A 15493-nucleotide genomic window follows, 5' to 3' on the forward strand; every position below is an offset into this window, starting at 1 on the left:
GAAATGAAGGTCCAGTCCCTGTGAGCAGCACGAATCCATTCCTTAATTGAGGTGACACATGCTGAAGAAGCCCCACCATATAATGAATTACCAGAGGATGAGAAGCAGTATGCCCTGTTCACCGATGGATCCTGCCGTCTTGTAGGAAAGCATCGGAAGTGGAAAGCTGCTGTATGGAGTCGCATACGACAAGTCGCAGAAGCCACAGAAGGACAAGGTGAACTATTTTTAGCTCGGTGGACTCATGACACTTCAGGTCATCAAGGGAGAGATGCAACATACAGATGGGCTCGTGACCGAGGGGTGGACTTAACCATGGACTCTATTGCACAGGTTATCCATGATTGTGAAACATGCGCCGCAATTAAGCAAGCCAAACGGTTAAAACCTTTGTGGTATGGGGGGCGGTGGTTGAAATATAAATATGGGGAGGCCTGGCAAATTGACTATATCACACTCTCTCAAACCCGCCAGGGTAAACGCTATGTGCTTACCATGGTGGAGGCGACCACCGGATGGTTGGAAACATACTCTGTGCCCCATGCCACTGCCCGGAACACTATCCTGGGCCTTGAAAAGCAAATCTTGTGGCGACACGGCACGCCAGAGAGAATTGAGTCGGACAATGGGACTCATTTCAAAAACAGTCTCATAGACAACTGGGCCAAAGAGCATGGCATTGAATGGGTATATCACATCCCCTATCATGCACCAGCCTCTGGGAAAATTGAACGGTATAATGGGCTGTTAAAAACTACCCTGAAAGCAATGGGGGGTGGAACCTTTAAAAACTGGGATAAGCATTTGGCACAAGCTACCTGGTTAGTTAACACCAGGGGATCTATCAATCGAGCTGGCCCTGCTCAGTCAGACCTTCTACATACAGTAGAAGGAGATAAAGTCCCTGTGGTGCATGAAAGGAATCTATTGGGAAAAACTGTCTGGATTCTTCCTGTAACGGGCAAAGGTAAACCCATTCGTGGGATTGCTTTTGCTCAAGGACCTGGATGTACTTGGTGGGTGATGTTGCAAGATGGTGAAGTCCGATGTGTCCCTGAAGGTGATCTGATTCTGGGTGAGAGTACTTAATTCTGAACTGTATGTTGTTACTGCATAAGTGTCTTTCAGGTTAAGACAGTGGTGATGAGACCGGAGCTAGCTTCATCAAGTGGCATCCAATAACCTCCTCGAGACTGACATCTTTAACCTGCAACCCGTGGGCACGAACCATGACAAAAGAGAGACTGCTAGCCAGAGAGACTGCTGAGAGACTGCTAGCCAGATGGAAACCCACAATCCTGAACCAAATGAACTTAATGAACTTTTTGTATAGAGATGAATCATAAACTAGTGATATGTGTATATATATTTGAAAATGAAAAGGTAGTGGTGATCTGAGTATGACGTGAATGGTATGGAATAAGGGGTGGAATGTCCTGGTTTGGCCCAAACCAGGCCAATTAGTCTTAAAGAAACCAAGGTCACTGCTAAATTCCTCACTGCTTACGAGTGAAGAGCCGAAGGGGGGTCGCAGCTGCAGGGAGGAGCAGACAGGGCAGGTGACCCAAGATTGACCAAGGAGGTATTCCATCCCATACACGTCATTCTCACTTTCCTATTTATCACTAACCCACTGCCTCCTGGAGGTGGGGCCCAGGAGGGAGGGGCCCTCCTGTCTCCCACTGATTGGTACCAGCTTTGCCAATTCTGCAGTTAAAAGCCTGCAGGTGTGATGGCAGGAGAGCTACTGCATTTTCCCCTCTGCCTGTGCTGGGGGGAGCTATTGCATTTTCCCCTCTGCCCGTGCTGAGGGGAGCAACTCTGCCTGAGGAGGATTTCCAAGCTCTCAGTCTTGGTTTTGTATATATTTGTATACATTTGATTATTTCTATTATTATTGTTATTATACTCTTTTTCATTATTACAGTTCATTAAAACTGTTTTAAATTTCCAACCCATAAGTCTCTCTCCCTTTTCCCTTTCCCTTAGATGGGGGGAGAGGGTTAACAGAGAGCATCTGCCACCTGGTTGATAGCTGGCCCAGCTTTAAACCGTGACACTCAGGTGCATAATAGTAGGTCTGTCAGGACTTGGGAAGCAGGAAACTGAATGAGATCTAGTACACAACTGCATTATACAAAAAGAGAGCATGAAACCAGAGGATGATTTGTGATGCAAGATCACAACAAATAAGCTGTCTGATCTTTAAATGTCTTTCCCTTTAGTGCATTTTCTCCAAGATAAATTATGAATATGCTAGCACTGAGTTGAATTCTGGCTTTGTCCTTTCTTGTAAGCCAACAGCGTAAAAATGCTTCTGAAAATTTCAGGTCCTGGATGGCATTAGAATTTATATTCTTGTTCTATACAAATTAGTCTTTTCCTGTCTTCATGTCTTGAAGCCCTCAAATGTTGAAGGAAAGAACATGCAAGGAAATACATTCTTCTCTATGTATCTTTACAACAGAGTTTCTCATTCTTAGCCAGGAAATTTCACACTGCTTGTCAGAGGAACTAATATTTTGTGATAAAGCATAAAGATCGCTAAGTAAATTGAAACACTCAAAAATTAGTGTATTCAGCAGAGAGAGAAACAGTTAACGCATGTAAAATTTTGTGATGAAGGTCCTGAATGACCTGCTGCTGAAGGGGTCTTGTCGTAGCCATACAGGCATGATTATCCAGCAGCTTCACCCATTAGCTTTCAGTGTACTGGAGCCGATTGCCCTCAGAGATCATTAATACCAGGATACCATTTGGCATCTTCCTCTTCTGCTTCCAGGATAATAGCAAACGTTCCCTGCATTGTACACCTGACACAGCAAATACTCTTTCTAAAAGGTTTGCTGTTCCCTGTCTAGCATGGAGCCTCCTCTCCTCTCCTTCCTTGAGTCCCTAGCAGGAAAAGAAAAGGAAAGAAAGAAGAAAAAAAAGTAAAAGCATCCCTGTTGCACAGGAATAGAAGCTGCTGGCACCTGAAGTAGATAGATAGCACCAGCTTAATTCCCCATGTAAGTCTCTTCTCCTGCCACTTTCATTTTGCCGTGTGACCTCATGGACACCAGCTGTGAAATGGAGCAAGTACAACCTGGTTTCTATTTTAATTTAGACCAGAAGTGGGACATCTCAGAAAGAATGTAGAACTGGAAAAGGGTCAGAGAGGGACAACAAAGGTGATGAAAGCTGTGGAACAGCTTCTATATCAAGACCAACTAAGTAAACTAGGAGTCTTCACTCTACAAAAGAAATGGCAAGGGGTGGGGAGGATTGGAGGTCTCTGTAATCATTAGCAGCCTGGATTTGGTCGAAGAGCACCAGTTTTGTTTACTTTCCCTTCCAATACAAGTGTTTTGGGAGTGTCTAATGAAACTGGAAGGAGCCAGGTCAGAACAAAACACAGACAGTAGTCCCTCATGGGTGGGTTGTTGAGCTCCTTGCCAAAGGACGTTGTAGACAGTAAAAGTTTAAATGGATTTAGATGGTGTTTGGCCAAGTTTAAGGAAGAGAAATGTGTTGCATGTAAATAAACAGCTATGCAGGAATCAAATCTAGCTCTGGACATTTCTCAGCCGACAATGGTTGGAAGCTGGGAGAGTATCATGCAGAAGCGCTGTGTGTGCTTGCCCTTTAGTCTATCCCAGTATGGCTATTCTTAGAATTTTACCAGTATAATAGTTCAAGAAGCACACAGAGAAAATATCAGTTGCTGAACCGAGTTGAGATAACCCAGCCTGCGCAGCAGAGATGTCGAAAGGCCTATCAAGGGCAGGTACCCAAATGGAGAAGCACAGCTCAGATGGAAGAAGTGAATTAATGAATGAAAGCAGGAAGAAGGGCCTAAAGAAGATATAAGATGAGGAAATGTCAGAATGCAAAGTTTAGCACATTGTACATTTCTGGCTAAAAAGGGGGAGCTGAAAATGCCTCTGCTATGAAGTGTCGTGTCCTGCGCCAACTTACGAAATCCAGCACTTACCTCAGCCCAGTTGAGGACTGTGCCAAAGCAATAAACATTTTAACAAGCAATGGTCATCTGTAGCTTTAACTCTGACTTTCCATTGCAGACTCATATTATATGGAGCAAGAAACTCAAAGCTCTGATAAAAGGCAGTAGTAGTCAGACTGGTTATTTACTAAAAGTTAATTGACATGAGGAAACAGGAACTGCCACACTGAGTCTGACCTGATATCAATCTACCTCAGAATCTCATCTCTAAGACCATCCAGCATCAGCCTTCTGGGGAAAATATAAAAATGCAGTAATAAGATCTTCTGATTCCAAAACTGTGTATTAAATAATTTTGATATTGCTGTAAGATCTGAAATAGACAGTTCAATATTTCTTCTGTTTTATGTTACTGGAAACTAGATTGCTTTATTTTCCATGGAATAGTGTTTTTTTTTTTCCCCATCACACTGAATTCATGGCTCCAATGACATCCTGTGACAGTAAATTTCATGATCTAATTATGCATAGTGCAAAAAATCAATTTGGTGTCAGTTTTAAATTTGTCATCTTCTAATTTCATTGTAAGCCACCTTGGTTTTATGTTTGAAGTTAAGAGAACAAAATTTCCAGTCTTTTATCTCCATGATTTTAATTTCTTTGTAGTTTTGCACCATCATCTGCTTCCATTTTGGCTCAGACAGCTGGAGTCTCTTTATATTGACATACTGACAGTAGTGGACAAGTCATTTGCCATTTAATTTATGCCAGACAAGGAGACCACAACCTAACACCTCAGTAAAGCATATTTCCTTGCCATCGTATTTGTCTAGAGAAAGAAATATTTGATTACCATACTGCAAAGTATCAAGTATGTAACATAACATTTGTGCTGCATACATAGTCATACTACTTTGTACTGCACAAACAGTACTAGCAAAATCCTTCTGTAAATCATTCCTTGGTAACATCACCTTTTGGAACCATGCAATACAGCGATTATATGGGTCTGGCAGAGCCTGTTTTTTATGTGAAGCCAAATTGAATGGTGTTTTTCCAGAGCAACCTCATCACAGCTGTAACTATAACACTTTCTCTTAGCACTTATACCAGATAGCTGCACAGCAAACACCATTAGAAGCTGAGATAAATAAATTCCTGAAATCCCTTGATGAAATGACCCTTCCTTTGGATGGTCTACACAGATGTCCCAAGCTGACTGATTCTAAACTTTGCTCTTTTTCCAGAAGAAATAGAAATCAGAGGTTTCAAATCCATAGTCCAGGGATTCTGCTGCATTTGCAAAGCGAGCTCTCCTACACACCTCAGCTGGGTGTAAGAAGGTCACAGTGCTGATTGATGGGAATCCCCAAGTTATGTGTTACCTGTGCTGAGACCCTGTCTCTAACAAAAACAAATAATCCCGGGACAGGGATGTAACTTTGGTGGGCAAAACGTCAAACTAAACAACTAAGAGTCCCTTATATTCTCTCACTCTATCCACAAGGAAGTTATTTATCTAGATTCATTGAATATTTGGGGTGTCACACAACCTCTCATAAAATAAGCTTGCAGAACTGAAAGCAGGTTTCAAGTTAAGGAAGGGGCAGGGCACAGAGGGTAAGAGCCACAGGGCAAACACAGCAGTCAAAGTTCATCAATCAGTAACAAAGCCCGAGCGCTCTGGTAAGTGTTTGTAAGACATCAGCGTTTATGACAAGGCCAATAGAGGTAAAAGCTTTGGCTGGAGATGAAAATAATCTCTGTATCATTCTGAACTGCTGTACAACAGTGCTCCCCGCCTCCTCCCTCAGCTGCAGGGGGGGTCAGACTTCTTGGAATACCAAACACAATAGTAACAGTTGCTTCAGTGAATGATTTTCGCCACTCCAGTGGCAAGGGGGCAGTTAGATGTATCCCAGATGAGCAGTTAGTTTCCTCTCCAGTGGAGGTGCGTTACTGAATTTGTCTGCTGAGCATTGATTGGTGATACGAAGTTCAAGTGCGTAGTACTAAGTCGGTAACCTCTTAACTTCTAAACAGCAGATTTCTGTTTTCCTCATGCGTTTTGAAGGGCTCACCACCAATCAGCCTCAACATCCATTACAGGACTTCATTAGTCAAAGGATGGATGTTAGAAATAAGCTGTTTCTCACTCTCATTATGCAGTCTAGCATAGAAAATTTGGAAATTTTCGCTTGGTATTTCCCCACATCATTGTAGATGCTTTAATTATATCATTTTTCATAAAAGTATTTTTCTTTTGTTTATCATGTGCTGCTGAACAGACAGAGGAATCAACACGTGGTAGTGTGAAACCCAAGGCTTTCTTCCCTAGAATTTTTGTTAATTTAAGTCAAGCGATCTCGTGGATCACATATTGCCTAATGGATCTTGAAAAGTGATTTTAAATGTGGAAATACCCACTGGGGAAATTTCTCATGGAGTCTGCCAGGTGTATTCTTAAAGCAATGCCAATCAATAACAATGAATTTGAAAGAAAATATGAAATAATTGATGCTTGCATAAGGAATGGTTTGCAGTTCAATTTTAAGGCGAAGATTTTTTACTTTAAAGGACCAGGGTTTTGGGAATAAAGGCAATAACCTCCTGTCTGCTATCAAGAAAATAACTTTTTCTTGGAAAACAAAATGCACGCTTAGCGTTCAGCTGAGGCAATATAACTAGAAAGGAAAAGAAAAAAACCTTACCCCAACCAAGAAGGTAGGAAGCAACAAACAGCAAACTTGCTGGCATTCAGGAGGAATTGAGCTTGTTTCTTCTGCATCTGGATCTAATATTTTAAATAAGGCTATCTTCTGTGGGCTTTTTAAGATAAAATAGTATGCCAAGAGGAGCAAGAGGAGAGACTCCAAGGCAAAACAGTCACAATCATAAGGATCCCTCTGCTTATTCATTAGAGACACCACAGGACCCTCCAGAGCAATTTGTTTACAGCAAACAAGCTCCAAGTATTGTGTTTACCAAAGGCTGGCATGCCATTTCTCTCAGGTCAGGAGGCTCACAAAATGCCAAGAACAATCCTGTGGTAATGAGACAGTTTTTACTGAGCAACCTGGTCTAGGGGAAGGTGTCCCTGCCCATGGCAGGGGGTTGGCACTAGATGATCTTTAAAGTCCCTTCCAATCCAAACCACTCTATGATTAGTCAGGCTCTTACGGGGAGCCAGAGGAGACAACGCCTACCAGTTACTTACCAACCCAGTACTTGATGGGCTCCTGGGCATTTGCTACTGAGTAGAAATATCAGTGCTTATTAAACCGGCTGATATAAAGCAATTAAGTAGGAGCTGTGATTATGGATTTCCTGTAGTTTGAATTTTATAATTGTGTTATAATTGTGTTTTCTTATTAAAGCACATTTTAGGGTAAATTCTGTTATTTTTATCTCCATGTAGAAGGCATTGATTGCATTGCATTTAATGAGGAAAATAATGGTTTTGGAACAGAGTTAATAACAGGGGGAAAAAAAAAAATCAGAAAAATTACTGGAAATCATTATGTAAATGGAGAGGGAAGCATTACTTTCAGTGGTTCATCAGTATTTATTTCAAATACTGATTCTTTTACTGTGTCAGCAAAGAAAAAGTAGAAACTAAACAAAATTCTTGTACACAACTCCTTCCAGACAGGAACTAACAAGTAATACAGTAAAATTTTGCTCTCTGTATTTTGGGGCCAGTCTTTTCTGCAACACTGTGCCCACCTGCAGAATACCAAGAATAAATCACATACAATTGAAACAGGTTTACTGTGTACAGATGATGGAAATCGGAGGCAACTGCAGATGGTTCTGTCTGTTAAAGGACACTTAGAAAAGGAGTAGCTGCAGTTTAAGTGGCACATCCACAAACTGAACTTGTGCTTACCTAGTGAATGAATTTAAAGGATCGAAGCTGCCTATGCTTAGGATCATGATCCAACTAATTACCTGATTTTTGCTTTGCAGCACCACTTTAATTCAGTGCACATAAGATTACACTGACCAGCTGCTCAATGTTTCATTTTGTCCTCTTGTTCAGGGCAGTGCTTGAGTATTAGTAAGAAAGATGTGGGGCTACACCGAATACGTTCCTTTCTTTCTGCACTTTTCTATGGGGGTGGCAACGTAGAAGCCCATGAAGTACTCTCATAATGTCTTGGCCACATGAGAAAATATTATTATTATTATTCCCATTATAGAAATATGGATCTAAACTGTGAAAGATTGCATCTTTTCTCTTCCCAGGCTAAGATGTCATCATATATGGCCCTTTACATATTCAGAATATATCTTCCACCAACTTAGCAGTACTTGTGAGTAGCCAGCACTTCAGCAAATTAGATACCAGTGTTACAAAACTGGTAGGTCCTTCAGTCACACACACAACTGGAAACACCGTTTAAAGATTTCATCAGCAAAGTAAACAGTAGGTGGACAAAAACAAAAAGTCAACCAGCAATACTTATTTAATTATGCTTTTATTTTACAGGATACAAATTTTTTTTTTTTAAGTACTCAACAGGAATTAAAGTGCTTAATTTTTTCAATTCTCCACCCACCTTATGACCAAATATACATATATTACAGAAAATATATACAATATCTGCACATTTTTTACATTCATGTATTTCTTGACCATAAAAGTGACCACTTACATTTACACAACTTACAATGGCATTTGTATTTCACCTTTTTAATATTCTTCACATTATTGCAAAACCAGAACAAATTTACACCTCTTCCAAATATTAGAATTTTAAAGAAAAGTGTTTTCTCAGTTAAAACCAGAAATGTTTCCATAATGAAGGGGAATTAACTTGTATAGCCTATAATTCTGATGTCAAACATTATAGCTGATCCAGCTCCCACTAAAATTAATGTATTAATCCACCTTGAGGGCTGCAGAACAGAGACCATGCTAATAAAAAAATCCAATACTTCTATTGCAAACTGTTCCCTATATGCAACAAATTTGGCTTCTTTCTTAAAAATACTAGGGCACGCACATGCAAAAATGCTTTGATACAGTTCCCTCCTTTTCTGAATGTTTTCACCATAAATACTTAATGAATCTACAAGGATGAACTATAAACTGAAGCAGGCTGGTGTTAATGCAGTAGCTGAAAACATGTTTTACTCAAAGAAATCTGCTTGAAGATTTTGGCAGAGAAAAACCACATTCTACACTCACTTGTGCTAGGAAGAGGGAAGGATGAAAGCAAAATGCCGTAGTTGAGTCTGGGAAGAAATTTAATCATGAGGTTTTAAAGGAAGCAGATTGAATGCCTTACTGAATTTAGCATTTGGGTTGTTTTTTTTTATTTTAATTAGGCTGAAATAGTAAATGCCACAAAAGTAGATCTACTTCTGTCGATTTTTTCTTCTGAAAAGCACACTCAACACAGTCAATATACATTATATTTTGAATGCAGCACAGTGTATTTTTTGATTGTAAAATACTGCTTGAAAGGCGGTCATCTGAACAATAGTCTCAAATATATAAATACACATATATACATATACACACGCATACATATGTGTGTATATATACACACATATACAATCATTAAGTGAATGTTATGTTCTGATAAAGGAAAAGGATTTAGGAAACAATCTGACTAGCAGATTAAAACTCCTATTCAAGGAACATACTTCACTACACTCCCATGGGTCAGAACCAGCTAGGTAATACCAATAGGGCCACAGACTGGAGGAAAAAAATGTAACTCCATATATTTCATTTCAGATTTCAAATAACAGTACATCACAGACTAAGAATGATGCCCATTTCACCAATGGATTTATCTTAAGCATAGTCAATTCTGCCACAAAATTATTTCTCTTCTCCAATCATTCATTTTTGGATATATATTTCCAGCTGTTTACATTTACCCCTACATCAGTTATCTCCAACTGAAACCTATCTGAAGTTCAACTGAGCACTGTGATTCCAGATGAGACATAGTAAGTCAGCAGCTCTCAAACTGGTGAAATCTTGATTTTCCACAAGTGTCTGTATATAATGTAAGGCAGATTCTACATGAATTTAAATCACTGAAGGTATAATAGCTCTCGCAGGTCTATGCTAGTTTACGCCAGCTAAAGGTCTCTAAACAGATTTATGGAGAAGGCTCCTTTTTTATTGCTTAGAATTATTTCTACATGGAATGTTCATTTATTTCCTGAAAGCCTTTCCTTCAGTATAAGGAACCACTACCCTCTCTTCATTTTATTTAATCTTGTCTTGAAATGAAAAGCTGACCTGTTTTTATACTAGCTATGTGGTGATGTAGGTTTTAAAAAAAAAACCAAACCAACACAAACAACAAAGCAACAAAAACCAAAGAACCTGTCGAGTGTTTTCACCAGTTTCCCATTTATTTATATATGTACATATATATTATTTTTTTCCCTCCTAACTCCACTTGGAACTCTTTAGAGCATACTTCTATAACCTCATCTAAAATTTACTCAGGTGGTATTTATTCTACATTTAATCAGTGCCTTGGCTTCATTCATAATCTAAAAATATGAAGAATAAAAATCCTCTTTGCTATGAAAGGGATTTAGAATCTTTGAGATTTATAAAGCACTTTGAGACGGTTTTGCATAAAAAAAGGTGCCACTATATATTACATGCATTTAAAGTGGTTTAATATTCTACTCAAAATAAAACAGAATGTTTTGTATTCTCAATATCTATTTTGCACATAAAAATTAAATACATTTTGGAATAAGCAAAACTACTCAGTGTAAAGGGATTTGAAAGTACTAGATGCTATAGATTTTACAGCAGCTCTTCAACCAAGCAGGAGCACCCTATACCAGAAAAAATTTTTAGAGGATCTGGAAGAATGGTGCAGACATGCAGATGTCATAATACACTATTTTTCCATGATAGGGGAAAAATAGTAAGTCATTTTGAAAAACATATTAATACATTCCAAACATATTAATGATAAAAGGAAGCCATTGTTCTAGTTGGACACAGATAAAAACACACAAAATTACTTTTGATCTGCTTCAAATTGCACAGAAGACTGATCACTTTTAAAATGAGAAACAAGCATTTCTTGAACACAAGAATCACAAAGCTTAAATAATTCAGCAGAGCCATTCACATACATTCATGTATTATGAATGAATGTTCAGTTATAGTTTACTCCTTACACACACAGCTTTATGCTAAGACATTTATTGCCTTTTTTTTAAAAAAAAAAGTAATTTAACAACTGAAACGGGAACAGCCTATACCTTGTTAGAATGATAGTTTTAATTTGACTGCTTTGGTCATGATTCTTAAGCCACAGCAGTTACCACTTTGAATTTGTTCCTCTGTGGTCATAATTTACGATTTAAAGTTAAAGTTTTGGATGCTGTAAGGAAGGCTTGTCTGTGGAATGGAGTAAAACAGTTAGGGTGGTTAAATCTAGAAGCAACTTCATCTTCTGATCTCTTTTAATATTGGTGGTACATACTTTTCCTACAAAATACACACAGAACCATACATTTGAGTGCTCAGACATTCAGACTCAGAAGAGAACAGTTCCAACCAAATAATTGATTATGAGAACATGAAATAGGTTTCACTAGGGAAAATAAAATATCCCACGCTATATAAACTTTAATGGCTGAGAGCAAACATAAGGCTAACATCCAAATAAATAACTCCCAATGCTAAGGTCATCTCAAATTGTTTATGCCCAAATGCAGGGCTTCGTCTGGGAGATTCTGAAATCATTCAAGCAGCGTCAGATACTCAGTACCACTATAACAATATGGCAGCCCAGAAATTGCTGCCTCTAATAATTTCCCTAATCATTTAGCTGGAATAGGTCTTCCTACTTGGCTCAGAATTAAGTTTGCAAGAGCTCAGAAAACAGAATGTACTATACAATTACAGTCATACCATCATATTATTTTCAGAATAGTTCAGTCCATCTTATCTGGGGACTCCTTTAAGGCAACTTCTCCCCTTACATTCAACAACTCGAACATGGGAAGCAATGCTTTTATACATTAGAATGTGGTAAGATGACTCTCTAGATCCCACAATTGCACTTGAGACTCTTTTAGAAGATACCCACTTTCAGGAGATGACCATGAAAGAGAGTTAGCCACAGAGAATTCTTCTTGCTTACCTGAATGTTCCCCCATCCCTCACCAAGGTATACACAAGATGATACTTACTAGCCAGGGAGACACAGGCGAAGACTGGATGGTACTCCCCAACATGAATCAAAACAGGCTAGAGCTGCCCATAAATAAAGATAAATGCAGCTGACAGTAGAAATAACTTAAAATCTCTTTCAGAATTACAGAAGGGCTTACACATCAGATAAAAGTAATACTAGAGTTACATGCAGAATAATCTGGACACATGGAGCACCCAAGGAAGAATTCAGAACTGACATGAACAAAATCAGTTGTACAGTTAGTACTCTACAATGCCATGTCCTGATAATGACGAAGATTAGCGTAAAGCTTTGATGTCTAAAGGCCATGGTAGGTTTTGGATTTGTGCAGGTGAGAGCGATATCCAGCCCACTAACATGAAGTTGCATGACATTCTTCTTACCAAAGAATGACAGACATGGAGTACTCATGTACGCTTGACACTAAAACCAGAAGTTACTTTAACAATCCTTTGTTAAATTCTAAATAAGTATTTTTTTCCCCATAGTGTCACAGAAAGAGTAAAGTGTGAGTGGGAGTTCAGTGGATACTTTGGAAATCTTATTATAAAAAAGGAACAATTTAAATCTGCCCTTGTGTTACTAACAAAACTGGACTTGAACCTGAGCTCTTCAGCTTGACATGATTTAAAATACAGATTGCAATTATATTGAGAAGAAAGATTCCTGAATGTTCTTATGAAAAGTTGATTGCAGAAGTTATATATTTTCCTTCCTTTGACGGGTGAGAAAGGAAAGATAGTAATGATTTTAATTGTCTACTTGATAGTCAATCACTATTTCTGAATTTGTCATATTTCATCCAAGGATGTTACAGTAAAAATTTTAGGGAGGTCATTTGCTCTATGTATAAAAACCCTAATATGAACGGAAGTTCATAAGGGACTTAACACTGTAAAACCAAGTAGTCCTTATTCCCACAAGCAGAATGCAAATAAAGTCAGATAATGCAACTAGAGATTTGCAGGCCCAGACTCCATATTAAATTCATAGAAAGCAGGCTCCACTTTACAACAATAATCCTTGAAGATTGTTGCCATAAGTAAGTGTTACAGTATCTAATCTTCTTCAAAAATTTATATATTTCAGTTCAAAATGCTCCTTTGTTCCAATAACCATAATAGCAAAAATACATGTTCCCAGAAGGTTACTAGAATCTGTTGCTTTTCTCAAACCACATACTGCATTTCAGTAATGAACTACTGCACTCTTAAAAGATAACAGTGATAGGACACTGAAGAAAAGCGACTACTCTTTTGAACACAACTGGAACTTATTTGCGACTACTCTTTTAAACACAGCTGGAACTTATTTGCCCATTGCATGCCACTTACATTACTGCTGTTTTTTTAATGCATAAAAATATCAATATCATTAAGTGTCAGCTATTAAAACAAATCACTGAACAGTATTTGTTAATTTAGGACTGTGTTTAATTTCAAATAGAAAACATGCTTTTTAAATAAGTTATTCACTAATAGGAACCCAGTATCATGAAATCAAAGCAAAAATCAAGTATTGTACATTTTTAATACTGTACATATATTATATATTGTTTTCTCATATTTTAGGTATACATTTCTAGATTGAAAATCATTAGATTGTTTCCTTGATAAATTGAAACTTTAAAAGCCAATATACCTGTGAAAGCAATTTGCATTAATTAAAAAGACACAAGTGAATACAACGTAGGTACAGATCTGTGGAATTCAATCTATAAACTACATACATTAAACCAAACTGTCCCTGCATATTTAACTACAGATGTATTTTGGCAATGTGGAGGTATATCTTTTATCCTGTTGCAAGTCCTAACATGTAAGTAGGAAGCTTCAATATTTGCATTCTTAATGAAGGTAGCAAACATTAACCAAAGAGCAACTGGATTTTCAAAAAATTTGCATCATGACAAACAACTAGTACAGTAAAGTTAGTATTTTTAATAGCATTCACATTTTTTTAAAAAGTCTCTGAAATGGACCTGTACATCACTTCTATTGACAGAACATAAATATAAGAAAAAGATCCCTAAAAAGACCAGAATTTTTCCCAAACATAAAGTGCTAAGATGTGTACGGTAGTAAGAAGTTTCTTCTTTTTTTTTCCTTGATTGAGCAAAGAAAGGTTAACAGAAAGGTTAACCACAAATTCAATTGAAATCTTTTAAAAATACCACATGTTCTTGAGCTTCAGCATTCAGATGTTTTAGAAGATTCAGTTTGCTCTTCTAAATTCTCTTGAAGTTCATTTTGACATTCTGGCGTCTCACCTTTGACAGCTAAATGGATAACTTTCAGCCACTTCTGTTTTAGTTCCTCATTGTCCGCAGCAAAGCTGTGCACAGACTTAGACTGGGTCAGTTTGAAGCTGTGTGGGAGGTCAGCACTTCTTGGAGTGTCATCTACTGTATAGCCCAGAAGTGGAATTGTAGCCAGAGCTTTAACATCCTAAGAAGAAGAAGTTCCAGATTAAGAACAGACAACTAATCTGCCCGTCCTCTCTCGTTTACTATACAGGTTGATAAAAACACTTGGGTCTCTCCTCCATTCCTAAGCTATTTGACTTCTCTTCCTCAGATGTCAGTGACAATAATTACTAAAATATTTTCCATTTTCTCTGTACATACCTGTGGAGCACCGTACATGTACAGCACAAGAGCTTCCTGTTTAGGTATAACACACCATGCTTTCTGCCAGGGCTTTGATTTTTCCATGTACTGAAGAAAGCTACATATGACACTATTTCCAGAGACTTCCGCAGATTCAATCTAGGAGATAGTATAAAGCATAAAAAGGAAAATAAACTTTCCTTAAATAAAGACTAAAACCACACAGAACAGAAAAGCAGAAATACATCACCATTCATATCAAATCTTGGATAGCATCTGCAAAAGAGCTTGAGCAAATACCCAAGTAAGACCATGAAGAACTGTATTTACGGAGAACATATGTATCATGCAAACATACAATCACAAAGTGTACTCCCTTAACAGGTGCAATCTGTTCCTTCTTTCATCAGTAATTTTGGATTATACACTTGTAGATCACTCTACATCTCATTTTGCCACCACAGCTAGCCTTTCTCTGTATCTTAGTATCTACAACAATGTCTGATTTTTAAAATAACATCATGTTAGGCATTCAAGTGCTACTAACTATCCAATATGACAACTACTCTATTTTGGCAGTCAAAATATTATGACAGGATCAGATGCTAACACATTTCTAAGAATAACATAAGAATGCATTCACTAGTCCTAGAGAAAAGATTAAGTGAATTGCTTAAAATCTGAAGACAGAGTGACATGCTACTTGGGTTAAATAATGATCCTGAGAAGGACAGAAATAAC

At 38.0% G+C, this 15493-nt stretch overlaps 1 protein-coding gene across 2 annotated transcripts in view; it reads right to left on the bottom strand.

The window, feature by feature from the left end:
• Nucleotides 1-8439: 8439 nt before the first annotated feature.
• Nucleotides 8440-15493, bottom strand: part of FGD4 (FYVE, RhoGEF and PH domain containing 4) — a 37173-nt gene continuing 30119 nt past the window's right edge. For both annotated transcript variants that reach the window (XM_068401048.1, XM_068401049.1), the window contains 2 exons: nucleotides 14771-14911; nucleotides 8440-14591 (listed from right to left, as the gene is read on the bottom strand). In XM_068401048.1, coding sequence (XP_068257149.1) covers nucleotides 14334-14591; nucleotides 14771-14911 — 399 coding nt within the window. In that variant the 3' untranslated portion in view covers nucleotides 8440-14333. The remainder of the gene's footprint in view (nucleotides 14592-14770; nucleotides 14912-15493) is intronic.

Source organism: Nyctibius grandis, chromosome 5 (genome assembly GCF_013368605.1).
Source record: "Nyctibius grandis isolate bNycGra1 chromosome 5, bNycGra1.pri, whole genome shotgun sequence".
NCBI classification, from domain to species: Eukaryota; Metazoa; Chordata; class Aves; order Nyctibiiformes; family Nyctibiidae; genus Nyctibius; species Nyctibius grandis.